We start from the raw sequence: 20738 nt of genomic DNA, 5'->3' as shown, positions 1-20738 counted from the left end.
GATTTTGTTGTTTTTACGTTGCATTTTTTTGTTTTAGGGAGCACCTATTCTCTTCAAAATATACTATACGTGATGTTAGGAGTAACTATGGTAATTAGAAAAGTACTTTGTAAAAATTATTTTTTAGAGTTTTATGATAACGTAAAATATTCTGAACAAAAATATAAACGCAACATTTTCAAATAAAATGTTATTTGTCACATTTGCCGAATGGCAATGCGAGTAGTCTGGGTAGCCATTTGATTAGCTGTTCAGGAGTCTTGTGGCTTGGGGGTAGAAGCTGTTTAGAAGCCTCTTGGACCTAGACATGGCGCTCCGGTACCGCTTGCCGTGCGTTAGCAGAGAGAACAGTCTATGACTAGGGTGGCTGGAGTCTTTGACAATTTTCAGGGCTTCCTCTCACACCGCCTGGTATAGAGGTCCTGGATTGCAGGAAGCTTTGTCCCGGTGATGTACTGGACCGTTCGCACTACCCTCTGTAGTGCCTTGCAGTCGGAGGCCGAGCAGTTGCCATACCAGGCAGTGATGCAACCCGTCAGGATGCTTTCGATGGTGCAGCTGTAGAACCTTTTGAGGATCTGAGGACCCATGCCAAATCTTTTCAGTCTCCTGAGGGGGAATAGGTTTTGTCGTGCCGTCTTCACGACTGTCTTAGTGTGCTTGGACCATGTTAGTTTGTTGGTGATGTGGACCCCAAGGAACTTGAAGCTCTCAACCTGCTCCACTACAGCCCCGTCGATGAGAATGGGGGCGTGCTCGGTCCTCCTTTTCCTGTAGTCCACAATCATCTCCTTTGTCTTGATCACATTGAGGGAGAGGTTGTTGTCCTGGCACCACACTGTCAGGTGTCTGACCTCCTCCCTGTAGGCTGTCTCATCATTATCAGTGATCAGGCCTACCACTGTTGTCATCAGCAAACTTAATGATGGTGTTGGAGTTGTGCCTGGTCGTGCAGTCATTCCTTTTGTCCAGGTATGAAAGGGCAGTGTGGAGTGCCAATAGAGATTCCATCATCTGTGGATCTGTTGGTGCGGTATGCAAATTGGAGTGGGTCTAGGGTTTCTGGGATAATGGTGTTGATGTGAGCCATGACCAGCCTTTCAAAGCCTTTCATGGCTACAGATGTGAGTGCTACGGGTCTGTAGTCAGTTAGGCAGGTTACCTTAGTGTTCTTGGCCACAGGGACTATGTTGGTATTACAGACTCGGACAGGGAGAGGTTGAAAATGTCAGTGAAGACACTTGCCAGTTGGTCAGCGCATGCTCGGAGTACACGTCCTGGTAATCCGTCTGGTCCTGCAGCCTTGTGAATATTGACCTGTTGAAAGGTCTTACTTACATCGGCTACGGAGAGCGTGATCACAGCCTTCTGGAACAGCTGGTGCTCTCACGCATGTTACTTGCCTTGAAGCGAGCATAGAAGTAGTTTAGCTCGTCTGGTAGGCTCGTGTCACTGGGCAGCTCTTGGCTGTGCTTCTGTTTGTAGTCTAATGGTTTGCAAGCCCTGCCACATCTGATGAGCGTCGGAGCCGGTGTAGTATGATTAGATCTTAGTCCTGTATTGACGATTTGCCTGTTTTGATGGTTCGTCGGAGGGCAGGTTGGGATTTCTTATAAGCTTCTGGGTTAGAGTCACGCTTCTTAAAAGCAGCAGCTCTCTCTTTAGCTCAGTGCGAATATTGCCTGTAATCCATGAGTTCTGGTTTGGGTATGTACGTACAGTCACTGTGGGGACCATGTCATTGATGCACTTATTGATTAAAGCCAGTGACTGATGTGGTGTACTCCTCAATGCCATCGGAAGAATCCCGGAACATATTCCAGTCTGTGCTATCAAAACAGTCCTGTAGTTTAGCATCTGCTTCATGTGACCACCTTTTTATAGGTGGTGCGTCTTGCTTGAATTTTTGCTTGTAAGCAAGAATCCGGAGGATTAGAATGATGGTCATATTTGCCAAGTGGAGGGCGAGGGAGAGCTTTGTACGCGTCTCTGTGTGTGGAGTAAAGGTGGTCTAGAATTTTTTTCCCCTCTGGTTGCACATTTAACATGATGACAGAAATTATGTAAAACTGATTTTAAGTTTCCCTGCATTAAAGTCCCCAGCCACTAGGAGCACCGCCTCTGGATGAGTGTTTTCCTGTTTGCTTATGGCGGTATACCCCTCATTGAGTACGGTTTTAGTGCCAGCATCGGTCTGTGGTATGTACGAAAAATACAGCTGAAAACTGTCTAAGTAGATAGCGTGGTCTACAGCTTATCATGCAACAATTTCAACGATTTTACTGAAATCAAATTGTATTTGTCACATGTGCCGAATTCAACAGGTATAGACCTTAATGTGAAATGCTTACAGTTCAAATAGGGAAATCAGTCAATTGAAATATATTCATTAGGCCCTAATCTATGGATGTCACATGAATGGGCAGGGGTGCAGCCATGGGTGGGCCTGGGAGGGCATAGGCCCAGCCAATCAGAATGAGTTTTTCTCCACAAAAGGGCTTTATTACAGACAGAAATACTCCTCAGTTTCATCAGCTGTCCAGGTGGCTGGTCACAGAAGATCCCGCAGGGGAAGAAGCCGGATGTGGAGGTCCTGGGCTGCGGTTATGAGGCCGGTTGGACGTACTGCCAAATTCTCTAAAACGACGGAGGCAGCTTATGGTAGAGAAATAAACAGTAAATTATCTGGCAACAGCTCTGGTGGACATTCCTGCAGTCAACATGCCAATTGCGTGCTTCTTCAAAATTCACACATCTGTGGCATTGTGTTGTGTGACAAAACTGTGCCTTAAATTAGCACCAGCACAAGGTGCACCTGTGTAATGATCATGCTGTTTAATCAGCTTCTTGATATACCACACCTGTCAGGTGGAGGGATTGTCTTGACAAATGCTCACTAACAGGGATGTAAACAAATTTGAGAGAAATATGTTTTTGTTCATATGGAACATTTCTGAGATCTTTAATTTCAACTCATGAAACCAACACTTTACATGTTGCATTTATATTTTTGTTCAGTATACTATATTCTTGATTGTGAGTTGTGAAAACATTTCAATTTATCTAAAAGATGTATTACATTTATATTAAATTCCATGTATGTTTGTATTTATGTTTTACCAGTGGAAATCCAGTGTTTGCCCTCCAAAGAGTTCAAAACAAAATGGGGGGGGTACTTTGTAAAGCACTATTGTCAAATGAAAGTGCAAGTGTTCAGGTCCAGCTGAGCTGTGGGAGGTGTTACTGTATGTGACATGTAGGCTGTGAGGTCAGTGTACACACCAATACATTACAGTAGAACAGGCTTGGATGGTTCTAATCTACTGCATAGCATCAGACTGCTTTGCTTTGAACCGAGCTGTACTACTGAAACCTGCAGTAAGCCATGACCTAGTAAAAAGCACAATCTGCAACTTTGTGTTCCCAATGCTGCTCCTGCACTTGTTTGGAAAACTGTGGGGTGGGTCTTGGCAGTTATATTTGCCATTTTAATTCTGTGGTAACCCCGTGCCACCCCCAAAACCAAACAAGGGGGCGGAGTTGAGCCCATTTCGGTGACAGTTTCTTGAAGAGAAAGCAGCTTCTGTATGTATTTAACTTTCATGAAAATCCACTGTTCCAATCACTGCATACATCGACTGACTTTTTGTGTGGAGTTAAAACAAACTTGTATTTCATCCAACAGTTTGTATGTACCTTCTCTGTCATGTCAACAATATTTTATTTATATTATTGTTCATAAAACAAAATTCCATGATTCTAGCGTTGTAGTCGTTATTATAGCTGTGATGTGCTTAATATTCTCATGTCGCTTCTTCTGTTTCACACACTTTATTACTTTGGTCAAGTAGGGATTAGGGTGCCATTTGGGATGTACACTATTTAGTGCACCTTTTGACCAGAGTAGTGCTCTAAATAGGGATTAGGGTGCCATTTGGGAATTGTGACATCCATAGTTACTTGAGCATTAAACAGCCAGTATAGTCAGATTATGCAGTACAATATCCATCAATACTGTACTTATACCTATAGTTAGTTCACCCAAATGACATATTTCATTACCCTGTAAAATGTGAGACCACAATGCACGCTTTGGTTTTGTTCACCTGACCACTGTCTCCAAATGCTAATTTATGTAATTTGTGTGAACTATTACTCCTTAAACTGTTCGTACTGTACAGAACCTTAACCACAGTGTTAGTAAGTGCTGTATTTACAGGAATAGTAAACAGGAAAGTGACATTCATTCTCACGTCAGAACATTGCTTTAGATCACTGACTTGCTGATTGGTCTTTGTTCTAGAGCAGCGTTTCCAAAACTGGGTCCTGGGGACCCCAAACGGTGCACGTTTAGTTTTTTTGCCCTAACACTACACCGCTGATTAAAATAAATCAAAGTTTGATAAAGTTGATTTGAATCAGCTGTGTAAGAAAATCCAAACCGTGCACCCCATGGAGTCCCCAGGACCCAGCTTGGGAAACACTGCTCTAAAACACGAGCCCTTGACTTGCTGATTGGTCGATACACACCCACCTGCTTACTCTTTACAACGTTATAAAGGAGAATTTATACAAACACGGTCGTTTTCCTTTGAGATCCCACAGAGTATGCCTTCTCTCACTCACACCCGTTAAAAAATACAAAAGACATGTTTGATACCACATTTATACCAGTCATCAAGACATTTGACAACTCAGCCCTTGTACCGTAAACAGCCAGTAGCTCTCCAGGACCAGAGCTGATTCCTGGTCTATACAGTTGAGATGACTGATACACTAACGCCCTGGACCAGAGCTAACTGCCACATATACAGTAGGCTAACACTCCCTTCAACCCAGAGAGCTTCTGGAACAGTCTTCAAACAAATTGAGGATTTCTTTCTTAAAGACATAAATTACATGGGGAAACTGTATTTTGAGTGTTATGTACAAATCTAGAAGAAACAATCTCGTCATTCTTATTAAAACGATGAGACATAGGCAGGAAAAAAAGTTGAATCACAACGACAAAAATACCGTAGGATTTTACAATAGTGGTGTTTGGACAGGTTAACTTTAACTGTAAAGCAACGGTTTACTTTGGGTTAAAATCTAGAGCCACATACCTCAGTCCCTTTAACCATAATGTGACCAACAATGATTGTCACATATAGAACAGAGAATCTCATCTATTCTGAATGAGTTCTACAGTCTAAGAATTGACATGTCAACATCTTCAAAAAGATAGGGTAGTAAAACATCACCACAAAGTAAACCATTGGTCAGCATTAGAATGATACAAATTCAGTGATATCTGCTAACCAGACCTCTCATTAAGCAATGAATGGTCTTGTATTGCTACGAATTCAGATTGTTAGTCATTCGTTAAGGGCTGGGCTTCATCCATATGGCAGAAGAACCAGGTTAAAATGTAAAGGTCATTTCGGATTGAGTCGAGGTATACAGCGTTTACTGTGAATGCAGTCTCTGCAAACGCAGGAAAATTCCCTTTAACTTTAAATTGAGAAATAACGCTAATCTTCCACCATACGGATTGAATCCAGCGCTCAGTCAGAAGTACTAAACATGAAAGTCTCTGGAAAGAAGTTTTGATTAATCTTAACTCATCCCAAAAAACTCAATCACTCCCAGCTTGCTAGTGATTCTACAAGGAAGTATAGCAACCAATCAGATTGCAGATAGACTGACAATAAGATTCAACACACCTTCATGATACACACACACACACACACACACACACACACATTTCTTATTTCCATATATCCCATCATCTTTGATTTCTTCATCATCCTACTAGATGGAAACTATACATTGTTTTTCCATCTTTCCATTGTTTCTTATGCAGGAGTGGCGTTTAAATTTTAATTGAAAACAATAAGTGGAAAACCCCTCAATTAGCACATGAAAATCACAAAGTATTAACACTGTTCATGTCGTACATCGTATGTCTGCTTGAGAGAGAGCGAAAGAAGGAGTGAGGGCGAGAGAAAGGAGGAAGGAAACGTGATTTATAGGTTACTGAAGAGTTCGTTCCTCTTGCTCCAGTCCATGGCAGGGGCCTTCTTGGATGAGCGTTTCTGGTGAGCTCTCTCCTTGGCCTGGGCTAGAGACATGCTGAGGGTGAGGCTCGTATTCGGCTCCTTAACCGGAGGCACCCGGACCTACACAGAGAGAGAACATTATGCATTTCTCCATGCGCAAAACTGCCACGGGGGATCGGGGGACCCCCAATATTCAAAACAGGTTGATTCATTAAACTAAAGGTCCGCCCCCCCCCCAGATAGAATATGTACATAAGCAATGGCAAAATGTGTAGAATTGCAGGAAATTTGCTTTAAAACAGCAACATTTTCTCTCAGTCACATTACAAAATTTGTAGAATTGCATTATAAAACTACATGACTGATACTGATTTCAAAATACCCCTTGAGGCCATAAAGTCATGTTGAATAGCAGGAGCTTTTTGATATGTAAATATTCATGTGAATTATTATAATAAAGACTCAGTCATCTTTTGTATCTTCTGAATATTTATCTTGATGATTAGTGACGACTTATCCTTCCACTTATACTGGGTTTTCAAAACACCCTGCTCATCGCTCACACACACACCTCTGGTGGAGGGGTGCCGGCAGCAGATGTTGGTAGAGAGGCAGTGGAGGTGGTGCTGGATGTAGATGCACTGGCGGACACCTTAGGCTTTACTGCTACCTTACCATCCAGCTGTAGAGATAAGAGACACAAACACACTATAAACACAGCTTACATACACCTTACTGTTCAACTGTACAGACACACACACACACACACACACCCCTTGATTACCTGCATCACACACACACACACACCAGCTAAACACACCTCAGTACCAGTATGTTGACATCACTGCCATCTCCAGTAGGTGTGATCATCACTGTGGCCACTAGGTGTCAGGATTCACCTTGTGGTACCTTACAGCAACCTGTGTGATTCTATCAACTGGCTGAGACAACACACCAACACTGATCACTGTGCAGTATTTTACTTGCTGCTGAACATGCTCATCGACGGGGCTGTAGTGGAGCAGGTTGAGAGCCCCAAGTTCCTTGGTTCCACGTCAACAAACTAACATTGTCCAAGCACACCAAGACAGTCATGAAGAGGGCACGACAAAACCTATTCCCCCTCAGGAGACAGAAAAGATTTGTCATGGGTCCTCAAATCCTCAAAAGGCTTTACAGCTGCACCATCGAGAGCATCCCGACTGGCTGCATCACTGCCTGGTATGGCAACTGCTCGGCCTCCTACCACAAGGCACTACAGAGGGTAGTGCGAACGGCCCAGTACATCACTGGGGCCAAGCTTCCTGCCATCCAGGACCTCTATACCAGGTGGTGTCAGCGGAAGGCCCTAAAAATTGTCAAAGACTCCAGCCACCCTAGTCAGACTGTTCTCTCTGCAACCGCACGGCAAGTGGTACCGGAGCACCAAGTCTAGGTCCAAGAGGCTTCTAAACAGCTTCTACCCCTCTCTGTTATCCATGCATGGTCACTTTAATAACTCTACCTACATGTACATATTACCTCAATTACCTTGACTAACCGGTGCCCCCGCACATTGACTCTGTACCGGTACCCCCTGTATATAGTCTAGCTACTGTTATTTTACTGCTGCTCTTTAATTACTTGTCATTTTTATTTCTTACTCTGTTTTTTTTTTAAACTGCATTGTTGGTTAGGGGCTCGTAAGTAAGCATTTCACTGTAAAGTCTACATGTGTTGTATTCGGCCATTGTGACTAATAAAATGTGATTTTAACACCTGCTCGGAGACATTATAATGCATATGTTCTCTACTCTCAGCTCTGTCGCCCTGAGTTAGTGGGATAGTCGGATAGTTAGCCATCTCATCTCATTAGCATAATCCCCAGCACGCCTCAGGAATTACAGAGGCTCCCAATCCCAGAGAGAGAGAGAGCACACTGGCCCACTGTCCACCGCTCTGATCTGACAGTTACCATGGTGACAGGGTCAGCCACGGTATCGTCGCTGCCAATCCCCTAGGCTTGTTCCCAGGGTGTCATGGCTTCTTTGTCAGCCAGGGTCAAATCTTATTGTGCGTCCCAAATGGCACCCCATTATCTATTAAGTGCACTACTTTTGACTAGAGCCCAATGGGTAAAGGGGACAGGGTGCCATTTTGGGACACAGCGATAGTGTCACTGCCTTAGATCGGTCTGCTCTCAATGAGGTATGATTATAGTGAGTGGTACTATCACACCCCCATCTTATCTAGCCAAAGGCTTATTTAGGTTTCTGATTTACCAATTCAATATTCAAAGCTTTGAGCCAAGCTCTGAATCATGTGAACGTGTAAGGCAGAGCGAGAGAAAGAACATTTGGTCTAGAAATGATTGTTGAGCAAAGTTTTCCAGGAGAACTGTCCTAATCTCTATCCAGAAATGTCCACTTTGGTGACAAGAGCCTGGGAGAAGCACCCCCCCCCCCACCCCACACACACACACTCCTCACCTCTTCTTCTTCTGCTCCTCCATTGGACACAGGTTCAGGAAGAGGTCCTAGAGGAAACAGACGAAAAGCCAAATCAGCTGACTGGTTCAGTGGAACAATAGTTTAGTCACCATTGTGGATAAGGAATGGTGATATTAGACACACACACACACATACACACATTCAAAAGTGTGGGTTCACTTAGTTTTTTTTGCCCATTAACATCAAATTGATCAGAAATGCAGTGTAGACATTGTTAATCTTGTAAATGACTATTGTAGCTGGAAACGTCTTTTAAAAAAAAAAAATAGAATATCTACATAGGCCCATTATCAGCAACCATCACTCTTGTGTTCCAATGGGACGATGTGTTAGCCAATCCAAGTTTATCATTTTAAAAGGCTAATTGATCATTAGAAAACCCTTTTTCAATTATGTTAGCACAGCTGAAAACTTGTTCTGATTAAAGAAGCAATAAAACTGGCCTTCTTTAGACTAGTTGAGTATCTGGAGCATCAGCATTTGTGGGTTCAATTACAGGCTCAAAAGGGCCAGAAACAAAGACTTTTCTTCTGAAACTCGTCAGTCTATTCTTGTTCTGAGAAATGAAGGCTATTCCATGCGAGAAATTGCCAAGAAACTGAAGATCTCGTACAATGCTGTGTACTACTCCCTTCACAGAACAGCGCAAACTGGCTCTAACCAGAATAGAAAGAGGAGTGGGAGGTCCCGGTGCACAACTGAGCAAGAGGAGTGTCTAGTTTGAGAAACAGATGCCTCACAAGTCCTCAACTGGCAGCTTCATTAAATATTACCCGCAAAACACCAGTCTCAACGTCAACAGTGAAGAGGCGACTCCGGGATGCTGGTCTTCTAGGCAGAGTTGCAAGGAAAAAGCCATATCTCAGACTGGCCAATAAAAAGAAAAGATTAAGATGGGCAAAAGAACACAGACACTGGACAGAGGAACTCTGCCAAGAAGGCCAGCATCCTAGAGTCGCCTCTTCACTATTGATGTTGAGACTGGTTTTGTATATGGACACCCCTTCAAATTAGTGTATTCTGCTATTTCAGCCACACCCGTTGCTGGCAGGTGTATAAAATCGAGCACACAGCCATGCAATCTCCGTAGACAAACATTGGCAGTAGAATGGCTTTACTGAAGAGCTCAGTGACTTTCAACGTGGCACCGTCATAGGATGCTACCTTTCCAACAAGTCAGTTCGTAAAATTTCTGCCCTGCTAGAGCTGCCCCGGTCAACTGTAAGTGCCGCTATTGTGAAGTGGAAACATCTAGGAGCAACAACGGCTCAGCCGCAAAGTGGTAGGCCACACAAGCTTTCAGAACGGGACCACCAAGTGCTGAAGCGCGTCGGGCATAAAAATAGTCTGTCCTCGGTCGCAACACTCACTTCAAACTGCTTCTGGAAGCAACGTCAGCACAAAAACTGTTCGTCGGGAGCTACAAGAAATGGGTTTCCATGGCCAAGCAGCAGCACACAAGCCTAAGATCACCATGCGCAATGCCAAGCGTCAGCTGGAGTGTTGTAAAGCTCGCCACCATTGGACTCTGGAGCAGTGGAAACACGTTCTCTGGAGGGATGAATCACACTTCACCATCTGGCAGTCCGACGGACGAATCTGGGTGTGGCGGATGCCAGGAGAACGCAACCTGCCGCAATGCATAGTGCCAACTGTAAAGTTTGGTGGAGGAGGAATAATGGTCTGGGGCTGTTTTTCATGGTTTGGGCTAGGCCCCTTAGTTCCAGTGAAGGGAAATCTTAACTCTAGAGCATACAATGACATTCTAGATGATTCAGTGGTTCCAACTTCATGGCAACAGTTTGGGGAAGACCCTTTCCTGTTTAAGCATGACAATGCCCCTGTGCACAAAGCGAGATCCATACAGAAATGGTTTTTCGAGATCGGTGTGGAAGAACTTGACTGGCCTGCAGAGCCCTGACCTCAACCCCATCGAACACCTTCGGGATGAATTGGAACGCCGAAAGTAAGCTAGGTCTAAATCGCCCCAACATCAGTGCCCGACCTCACTAATGCTCGGGACTGAATGGAAGCAAATCCCTGCATTAATGTTCCAACATCTAGTGGAAAGCCTTCCCAGAAGAGTGGAGGCTGTTATAGCAGCAAAAGGGGGACCAACTCCATATTACTGCCCATGATTTTGGAATGAGATGTTCGACAAGCAGGTGTCCACATACTTTTGGTCATATAGTGTAGTACTTCATTGGAATCACAGTCCTTTTCTGTCCTATATGATGCCAGTGTTATTGTTGACTAATCAGACTAATAAGTACTGTGGAAATGTAATATATCTGAATAAAGGGTTTGACTTTAGTACCGGAGTCTTCTGTCCCAGATCTTAAGGGACTTTTGTATCCTCCACACCCCAGCTGTCACCATGAATACTGTTGCTATGACTTCATCTTCAAAGAGAAAACTATTGGCTTGGTCTAGTTATCTGATAGTCCGAGTCGATATTCACGTAATAATATGCGATTCCTGTCGAGCACAAATTGGGGAAAACAAAACATTCTTTCCCCGTTGACCCCCACTGTAAAAAGAGCCACCTTCGTTGTGCAGATAACAAAACATGCCGAAAAGCTGTTTTTCAATGTACATGTAACCAGGTCAGAAATTACAACCTACGGTTCGCAATACTGCTATGTAGGGAAATAGAGCCAGCGAGAAGAGTCTGTGGCTTCAGGTTATTTGATGTGGGAGAGTGGGGACTCGGTGTCCAACTGGCTACACGACGTAGCTATTATGTGTATGGAAAACATTTCATCACAGGTAAGACATAAACTTGTTTAGTATAGTCTTGTAATTCTACCGTAAATTCCGGACTATAAGCCGCAACTTTTTTCCCCACGTTTGAACCTCGCGGCTTAAACATATGGATATATGGATTTTTCCCGCTTTCAATAAAAAAATAAAAATAAAAAAAAACATTCTGTGACGTGCTCAATTTTTTGGCGGCATGAAGCTTTCATTAGACCAATGAAATTGCCGAACGGGTTAAGGTCAAACAACTTTTTTTAATTTACTGTTTAGATTAAATCGAGCGCTCTCAAACTTCCCATCATTCTGATTACGGTAGTCATTTTGTCAACCTCATCATGGCAAAGACACGGAGAAATGCATATGATGCAGCTTTCAAGTTGAAGGCGATTGATCTGGCTGTTGGAAAAGGAAATAGAGCTGCTGCACGGGAGCTTGGTCTTAATGAGTCGATGATAAGACGTTGGAAACAGCAGCGTGAGGAATTGACTCAGTGCAAAAAGACAACTAAAGCTTACTGCTAATTTTTTATTTTTTGTTACAAGCCGTGTTTCGTTAAACCCTATTTATTTTTGTTACAAGCCGTGTTTCGTTAAAGCCTGTGTAAAGTTCATTTGATTCAATGTACCGGTAGGCACCTGCGGCTTATAGACATGTGCGGCTTATTTATGTTCAAAATAATATATATTTTTTAATTCAGTGGGTGTGGCTTATATTCAGGTGCGCTTAATAGTCCGGAAATTATGGTACTCACTACTCACTTTATTGTCCATTTGTTTGTGTTGTTGGTCTTGGCTACCTTAATGTTCTGGTCAGTAGCTAGCTAGTACTCACTCACGTGGCTGCTAGCGCCGTCATGAAACGGGGCATGAGGGAAGCCATGGTCACCAACCGATTGATCTTCTAGTCGATCAACAAACATTTCTATAGAAAAGCCAACAAAAGCTTTCACTCCTTTTTGATGTGATGTGTTGTGCTGTTGGTGGTAGATGCACTTGACTCAGAAGCCCTGTGCACCAAGTGTTCCCATTTCATCTGTCTGAAAAGACAAGCTGCCTACCCAGCGGACCGGAGAGATCTGTTGCTAAAATCGAGTGCTGCCTACTGCGCTGGCCAATCGGATAGCTCAAATCACCATGCCTACAGCTTCCACAACTCCAGCAAAAGATACTAGCCTACGTGAGATTTCATAACTTAAAACCTTGACCAGAGAGAGATTGTCAAAGAATACAGCAAAGAGCTGCTGTTTATGAGTGAGTTCATGTCTTTATTATTTTATTCAGCACTGTCAACTGTTTTTAGTCAACACTATTATAGAACATGCTTCTCCCTACTTCCCCTCACACTGCAGCTGTAATGAATGAGTAGCCAAGTCCATCGATATCCCTGCATCTTTATTATTAGCAGCTGGTCATGTCTATTTTAATATTGAAGAACATTTCACTTTCTCTGGTCATAGGAACAACATGAATTTGTGCATGAGGCAGATGCGACTTGAGTTTCGCCATGAGGTGGAAGACATGTCCCCTCTCTCTGGTCAGTCTTACCAGAGGAAAGGAAGGAGAGAGCAGGGACCATGAGAGGCAGATCCTCTGCTGCTCTCTCCCTGAGAATAATATTGGCAGGCCAGGCATATAGACAATATGCTGTGATAATGTATTAGGCCTACTGCACAAACCTAATTCCTACAGAAGTCTTTTTATTAGGTTAATGTTACGTTTAAGTCATGTTTTGAAACAATTCTGAACAGTAGATCTCAGCTTGCTTTTTCTACGAAAGTGACCTTGATTGGTGACCACTGCCCCACAATATTAAAATGTTGTAAGTAGTGAGAACGCCCGGGAAAAGGCCATTTTGAAAAGTCATCTTTAGACATGTTTTACTTTTCTTCAAATGTAGTTTTGTAATTGACCAAATCAACCAGACAACAAGAAAACTGTGTTTGAAAAAGGTGAAGTTTTTCTGTGAGCCAATGGTGTAACCTAGGTAACCACAGGTTTTTCGCCACAAGCGGGCCGCAATGTTCTATCTAATACCGACTGGGACTATGGCCAGCCAGCTAGTCCTCCACCCCCAACTTCAGTTTAATCATTAACTTCAACAAGGCCACTGTGTGTACGTTTGGAGAGAGATAGTACTACTTGTCGTCAAGTAGTACTTACATGGAAGTCTATCACTTCCTTAATCCTTTCTAGTAAATTTCTACTGAACTAATCTATGACCAAATGATTCACAGAAATCTGCCCGACCAGTGTTTTTCCAAGGATATAGTGTGTGTGTGTACCTGTGAGGTGGGCCCCAGTAGGAATGACATTGCATCTGTTGAAGAAAGCCTCTGCTTCACGATCCACCACCAGAAGACTGGTCTCATCTCCCCCAGCCTTGATGGCTGCTACCACCTCACTGTGCTGCATCCCTACTACTGACATACCGTTCACCTGGTTAGAGACAGAGACAAAGAGAGAGAGACAGAAAGAGAGTAAAAAAAAAGGTACAGCTGTCCAGTACATCCACTGATGACAGAGAACAGTGAGACAATATAGTTGATATGAATGTAGCCATGTTATGGATGGTCATCAATTGGAAGTTTAAACTGAATTAAACGGTTAGGGACACTGTAGGAAGCACCCTAGTAGGAACTACGCACTGTTATAAGACCCAGTGCTGCCTGTTGAATTCCAACGGGAGAAAGTCAGAGGTGGGAATACCGTTTGGAATCAATTCAATCTCTCTCACAGACTTCCATAGTGATCACACAACAGAGCAGAGCCCTTATACACTCTATCCCTGATCCCAGTCTGTGTGTGTGTGTACAGCATACCTAAGAACGGTAGCTCACAAACATTTGCCTGGTTAGTATAAAGCATTAGTTAGACTTACAGCCTTGACCTTTGTTAGACACTGTTTGAAGTCAGTGTAATTGGAGTGTAATTCACATCAGAAACAGACAGTGGTCGTATTACGACATGGGGACCAAGGGCCCGAAAAACAACAACAGTATCAAGGACTGTTTCCCCTTCACGCTAACTGGCCTTGAAAAACCCTCTGTTTTTGTGTCTCTCGCACTCTCCCTCCCCCCCCTCTCTCCCGCAAACAAACTCACTTCCCAACAGTGCATTACCTAATCCCAGTACTGATTACCATTCCCTCTGTCACTGATGTAATGAGATTACAACACACATTCATCCCCAAGGCCAGCACAACAGTCTGATTGTCATATCGATGCCTTGCATACTATCTGTACAAGAGAAGACATGTCTGTACAAGTTGATAAAGGTGAAGACAAACACTACCAGAAGAATATTGCAGTGCATTGCTAATATGTTCCAGGGATGAGAGCAGGGACGTGCTGCTGAGTAGTTGGCTCTCTAAAAACGTCCTGTACAGTAGATATACGTACCTGAACTATCTTGTCCTGCGGTTTGAGGCCAGCCTTGTCAGCAGGAGAGTCCTCGTCCACAGCTCTAATGTACTGGCCTGGTTTAGACTTCTCACTGTGCAAGTTGAAGCCATAGCCCGTCACACCCTTCTTCATCGAGCACAGACGAGGACGCAGCTCTGCCTTTGAGTCCTACAGAGAAAACAGATCTAGTTAACCACATATCTATGTTGCTATAAAGAGACAGAAAACATATCTAGTTAAGCACATGTCTATGCTTAGAGAGAATGAGACAGAGAGAGAAAGCATGTCTAGTTCGGCACATATCTACGCTGTTACATGGAGAGAGCAGATCTATACCTCTACAAGGAGCGAAACAGCAAATTGCTCATCACAAAGAGAAAAATGAACACTAACCCCACATTTAAAGCAACAGTTGACATGGAATGGATATAAAATGTAGTTATAATACCATTAGTGTGACAGAGATCAAGCCAGACTGGATTCTAGCGTTCAACAACCATCCAAAGACCAAGAGAGAAATAGGCAAGGTTCCTGTTCTCAATGAATCAGAGAACATGACAGGTCTACACCGGAGACAGGGAGCTGGGACAATTAAAACATCACCCTGCGTAGTTTTATTAGTGCAAATGTGGAACATAGGAGACGGCTAGCAAGGGAAAACTGACATGAAGCTATTGGACCTAGTGCGCTGCCGTTACTAAATACTCACCAAGCAAGCATACTTTAGTTTGTCTAAGAACACTATAGCTCCTCCACGTAGGGTTCCCAACAGTTAGTATTAGCCGGGATGTCCCTTATATTGGGCTAAATTGGTTTGTCCCGTATATTCATCAATCACGGTATAGCGTCAACGCGCCAATTCCTGCAGTCATCTCTGTTGTTCGGTCGGTTTGGCATATCAAGGAAATATGGATAAACCTGCAGAAAAGAAAAGACTGTGCAGCTACAACAAACAGGAAGCAAAAAAATATATGGGTTCAGCCCGTCAGTGGTGACTCGACAAAAGCTTTCTGTACTTTATGCCGTCGGGAATTCTCAATAGGCCCTGGAGGGGAGAATGACCTAACTCAGCATGCAACCACAGAAATGCACAAGGCCACGCTAGCTGAAAAGGTGCCAGCAATATTGGTGCATTTTTCCTGACGTCTACTGCGGAAAATGCTCGTATGTGTACCATATGGTTAAACACGGACTCTGTACAACAGCACCAACTGTCTTGTTAGGGTCAACGGTCTTTGTTTCATGACTCAGATGTTGTGAAGATGATTACAATGAATGTTTTGGATGGTCTGTCCCCGAACCAAGGTGAGACCGTTTATTTCTCAGTTGCCAGTGATGCCTCAAACAAGGGAAATAGAAAAATGTTTTTCCAGTGTGCGTGAGATATTTCTCTGTGTCTGATGGAGTGTGTGAAATTCTGCGACATGTTTGCACACGATGGCTCTCTTCATCCAGCTGTAGACCGTCTCCTGCAAAGCTGGCCAGATCTCACGTCATACTTCAGGTCCCTTAGGGAGACCTGTCCTGTGGCACTGAAGAGTATTCTTCAGTATGAAGAAAAAACAGAAGCTGCTGAGATTAATCTGTGCTTTTTCCACAACGTGGGGTGTGTCTTTGACCAACTCGTAAAAAAGCTGAAGGAAACAACGCTCTGCATCAGATGTTAACGAGGAAGTCCAAAAGTTGAAAATGATGATGCTTCAGCGGAAACGGAAAGCTTTTTTGGATACCAGAACAAGCAGCTGATGGACAAACAATTGTCAGCACAAAGGTCCAAGCAGCAACAGGACTTTGTGAAGTTCTATGACACTGTTTGATTTCTCACCAGAAAATGTAATGGTGAAACAAACCGGTCTTTTGTCCCTTATGTGGTAGTGAGAAAGTTGACAACCCTACCTCCAAGCTCCATACTTGCTTCTACATACTATAGTTCTATGAATATGAACAGTAGGATTATACTGTATCTAAGAGGAGCAGTTCAGACTCCAGGCTGTGATTGTAAAGAAGAATTTGTTCTTAATTGACCTGCCTGGTAAAATAAATATTAAAAAACAACTGTGTGGCTTGGGTTGTGTGCGAGCGTCCGTTAAACTCTGTCTCACGTCAGTGACAAGGTTTCCTGGAGAGTCTAGCTGGGCTCTGGACTGGTGTTCAGTGTAACGGGCTAATCCAGGAGTGGTCATACGCTAGACTAAGCATTTAATCCCACTAGAGGTGGAGACAGGCTAACAGCTACATAAAAGTGCAGTAGCAGAAAAGGGAATGAGGTTAACAGCACAGCCAGAGAGAGGTTGCAAACCTAACCTCCATGTTGGCACCAACCAAACCCTCTATGCAAAACATTCTCATTCAGAGCCAGAATACAACATTCTCATTCAGAGCCAGAATACAACATTCTCATTCAGAGCCAGAATACAACATTCTCATTCAGAGCCAGAATACAACATTCTCATTCAGAGCCAGAATACAACATTCTCATTCAGAGCCAGAATACAACATTCTCATTCAGAGCCAGAATACAACATTCTCATTCAGAGCCAGAATACAACATTCTCATTCAGAGCCAGAATACAACATTCTCATTCAGAGCCAGAATACAACATTCTCATTCAGAGCCAGAATACAACATTCTCATTCAGAGCCAGAATACAACATTCTCATTCAGAGCCAGAATACAACATTCTCATTCAGAGCCAGAATACAACATTCTCATTCAGAGCCAGAATACAACATTCTCATTCAGAGCCAGAATACAACATTCTCATTCAGAGCCAGAATACAACATTCTCATTCAGAGCCAGAATACAATTGTTCTTGGAACTTTTGATCCCAATATGTCGTCCATTAGAATTCCAAGTTAGCAGAATTCTCTAAATGTATATGGCTGTGGTATGGTTCAACACTAATGAGAATAGCAGGGGAAGACAGGAAATGTACATTTATTGAGCCAGGTTGAGGACAAAACGTTTTGGGGAAGAAACCCCCCCCGCCCTGATTAGTTATGAAATGGGATTTATCACCAATGGAACAGATAAGATGCTTTAAAGGTGGAGAGACTTTATGACTGGTGGATATATAGGGGCCTATATCTATTTTGCATACAACAGTAATGATAGAGAACAAACATCATATAAAAAGTGCTCCTCCTCACTGATAAAAAGGGCTGTTCCAGAGATTGTCGCTCTGTAATCGTTAGTCACCGGTTAATAATTATCTGTTACCAACCTTAAGAGCAACCTTTGCATCCTGAACGTCCACCCATGTGGTGTGTCTCCCTGCTGCAGAAAATAAACCCAGTTTATATGAATCAGATCCTGCATTCCAAATGACACCGTATTCATTATGGGCCCTGGTCACAAGTAGTGCACTATATTGGAAATATGGGTCAGTTTGAGACTCAACAGCGGAATATGATTGGTTTAATATCCTAAATGGTCAGTGCAGAGTTGTTTCTGGCTGGGATGAACATGGAAGGTCATTATTGAGCGTTTCATTGATTCACACATGGCTTCATAACCATTGACTGTTGAGGAAGATCAACACAGGCAGTATGACAGCTTCAGTACTGAATGGTACATTAAACCATTACAACTCATAGTACAATGGATGGAGGCCAGGACAATCTCACATTCCTGACTGTCAAGTGTCAACATGAACATGTCAACAGTAATGATGTCAGACAAACATGATTTTGAATGTGGGAGACACAAATAGTATGCACACCACACACAGAGAGAGAACCAGCCTATGAACCAGAAGGAGAAGAGAGAACCAGCCTATGAACCAGAAGGAGAAGAGAGAACCAGCCTATGAACCAGAAGGAGAACAGAGAGAACCAGCCTATGAACCAGAAGGAGAACAGAGAGAACCAGCCTATGAACCAGAAGGAGAAGAGAGAACCAGCCTATGAACCAGAAAGAGAAGAGAGAACCAGCCTATGAACCAGAAGGAGAAGAGAGAGAACCAGCCTATGAACCAGGAGAACAGAGAACCAGCCTATGAACCAGAAGGAGAACAGAGAACCAGCCTATGAACCAGAAGGAGAACAGAGAACCAGCCTATGAACCAGAAGGAGAACAGAGAACCAGCCTATGAACCAGAAGGAGAACAGAGAACCAGCCTATGAACCAGAAGGAGAACAGAGAACCAGCCTATGAACCAGAAAGAGAAGAGAGAGAACCAGCCTATGAACCAGAAGGAGAACAGAGAGAACCAGCCTATGAACCAGAAGGAGAACAGAGAGAACCAGCCTATGAACCAGAAGGAGAACAGAGAACCAGCCTATGAACCAGAAGGAGAAGAGAGAACCAGCCTATGAACCAGAAGGAGAACAGAGAACCAGCCTATGAACCAGAAGGAGAACAGAGAACCAGCCTATGAACCAGAAGGAGAACAGAGAACCAGCCTATGAACCAGAAGGAGAACAGAGAACCAGCCTATGAACCAGAAGGAGAAGAGAGAACCAGCCTATGAACCAGAAGGAGAACAGAGAACCAGCCTATGAACCAGAAAGAGAAGAGAGAGAACCAGCCTATGAACCAGAAGGAGAACAGAGAACCAGCCTATGAACCAGAAGGAGAAGAGAGAGAACCAGCCTATGAACCAGAAGGAGAAGAGAGAGAACCAGCCTATGAACCAGAAGGAGAAGAGAGAGAACCAGCCTATGAACCAGAAGGAGAAGAGAGAGAACCAGCCTATGAACCAGAAGGAGAAGAGAGAGAACCAGCCTATGAACCAGAAGGAGAACAGAGAACCAGCCTATGAACCAGAAGGAGAAGAGAGAGAACCAGCCTATGAACCAGAAGGAGAACAGAGAACCAGCCTATGAACCAGAAGGAGAACAGAGAACCAGCCTATGAACCAGAAGGAGAAGAGAGAACCAGCCTATGAACCAGAAGGAGAACAGAGAACCAGCCTATGAACCAGAAGGAGAAGAGAGAACCAGCCTATGAACCAGAAGGAGAAGAGAGAACCAGCCTATGAACCAGAAAGAGAAGAGAGAACCAGCCTATGAACCAGAAGGAGAACAGAGAGAACCAGCCTATGAACCAGAAGGAGAACAGAGAGAACCAGCCTATGAACCAGAAGGAGAACAGAGAACCAGCCTATGAACCAGAAGGAGAAGAGAGAACCAGCCTATGAACCAGAAGGAGAAGAGAGAACCAGCCTATGAACCAGAAGGAGAAGAGAGAACCAGCCTATGAACCAGAAGGAGAAGAGAGAACCAGCCTATGAACCAGAAAGAGAAGAGAGAGAACCAGCCTATGAACCAGAAGGAGAACAGAGAACCAGCCTATGAACCAGAAGGAGAAGAGAGAGAACCAGCCTATGAACCAGAAGGAGAAGAGAGAGAACCAGCCTATGAACCAGAAGGAGAAGAGAGAGAACCAGCCTATGAACCAGAAGGAGAAGAGAGAGAACCAGCCTATGAACCAGAAGGAGAAGAGAGAACCAGCCTATGAACCAGAAGGAGAAGAGAGAACCAGCCTATGAACCAGAAGGAGAACAGAGAACCAGCCTATGAACCAGAAGGAGAAGAGAGAACCAGCCTATGAACCAGAAGGAGAAGAGAGAACCAGCCTATGAACCAGAAAGAGAAGAGAGAACTAGCCTATGAACCAGAAGGAGAAGAGAGAACCAGCCCGAAACAGGATTAGCGAAATGATAAACCTCCCGCTCTCCCCCTCACATGCTGCTGGCGTCCGTCACGACGCCCATCTCCAGCTCCGATCCCAGGTCGTCCTCAGGGGGACTGGGAGGCCAGGCAGGCTGACAATGAGAAGCTTTGTCCTGGGGAGACGGAGACGCCTGAGCCCCTGATCCCCAGCCAGCCGCTGTCACAGCAAAATTCTTCACTCAAAACACTACGAGGGTGGTTTCCTCAGCTGCAGCCACAGCAAAGACTCTCAATCTTTGATAGACAAGCAGTTGTAAATGGATTTATGTTTTGGGGGTGATTTGAGCGGTTTGTTTTGAGCTTTGATAACACTAGTAGTGCCGACTTAAAAATGGCACAGCTCAAAACAAACAGCTCAAAGCATCCAAAAC

At 43.8% G+C, this 20738-nt stretch overlaps 1 protein-coding gene across 1 annotated transcript in view; it reads right to left on the bottom strand.

Annotated features, from left to right (window-relative positions):
• Window positions 1–4650: 4650 nt before the first annotated feature.
• LOC106589856 (Na(+)/H(+) exchange regulatory cofactor NHE-RF1) overlaps window positions 4651–20738 on the bottom strand; it is a 34512-nt gene continuing 18424 nt past the window's right edge. Inside the window, exons 2-6 of the mRNA XM_014180253.2 lie at window positions 14688–14858; window positions 13572–13725; window positions 8510–8556; window positions 6613–6723; window positions 4651–6161 (exon numbers count right to left, since the gene is read on the bottom strand). Of these exons, the coding sequence (XP_014035728.1) occupies window positions 6009–6161; window positions 6613–6723; window positions 8510–8556; window positions 13572–13725; window positions 14688–14858 (636 nt within the window). The 3' untranslated portion in view covers window positions 4651–6008. The remainder of the gene's footprint in view (window positions 6162–6612; window positions 6724–8509; window positions 8557–13571; window positions 13726–14687; window positions 14859–20738) is intronic.

The sequence above is a fragment of the Salmo salar genome, chromosome ssa28, assembly GCF_905237065.1.
Source record: "Salmo salar chromosome ssa28, Ssal_v3.1, whole genome shotgun sequence".
NCBI lineage: Eukaryota > Metazoa > Chordata > Actinopteri > Salmoniformes > Salmonidae > Salmo > Salmo salar.
This window is presented reverse-complemented; position numbering and strand designations above follow the sequence as displayed.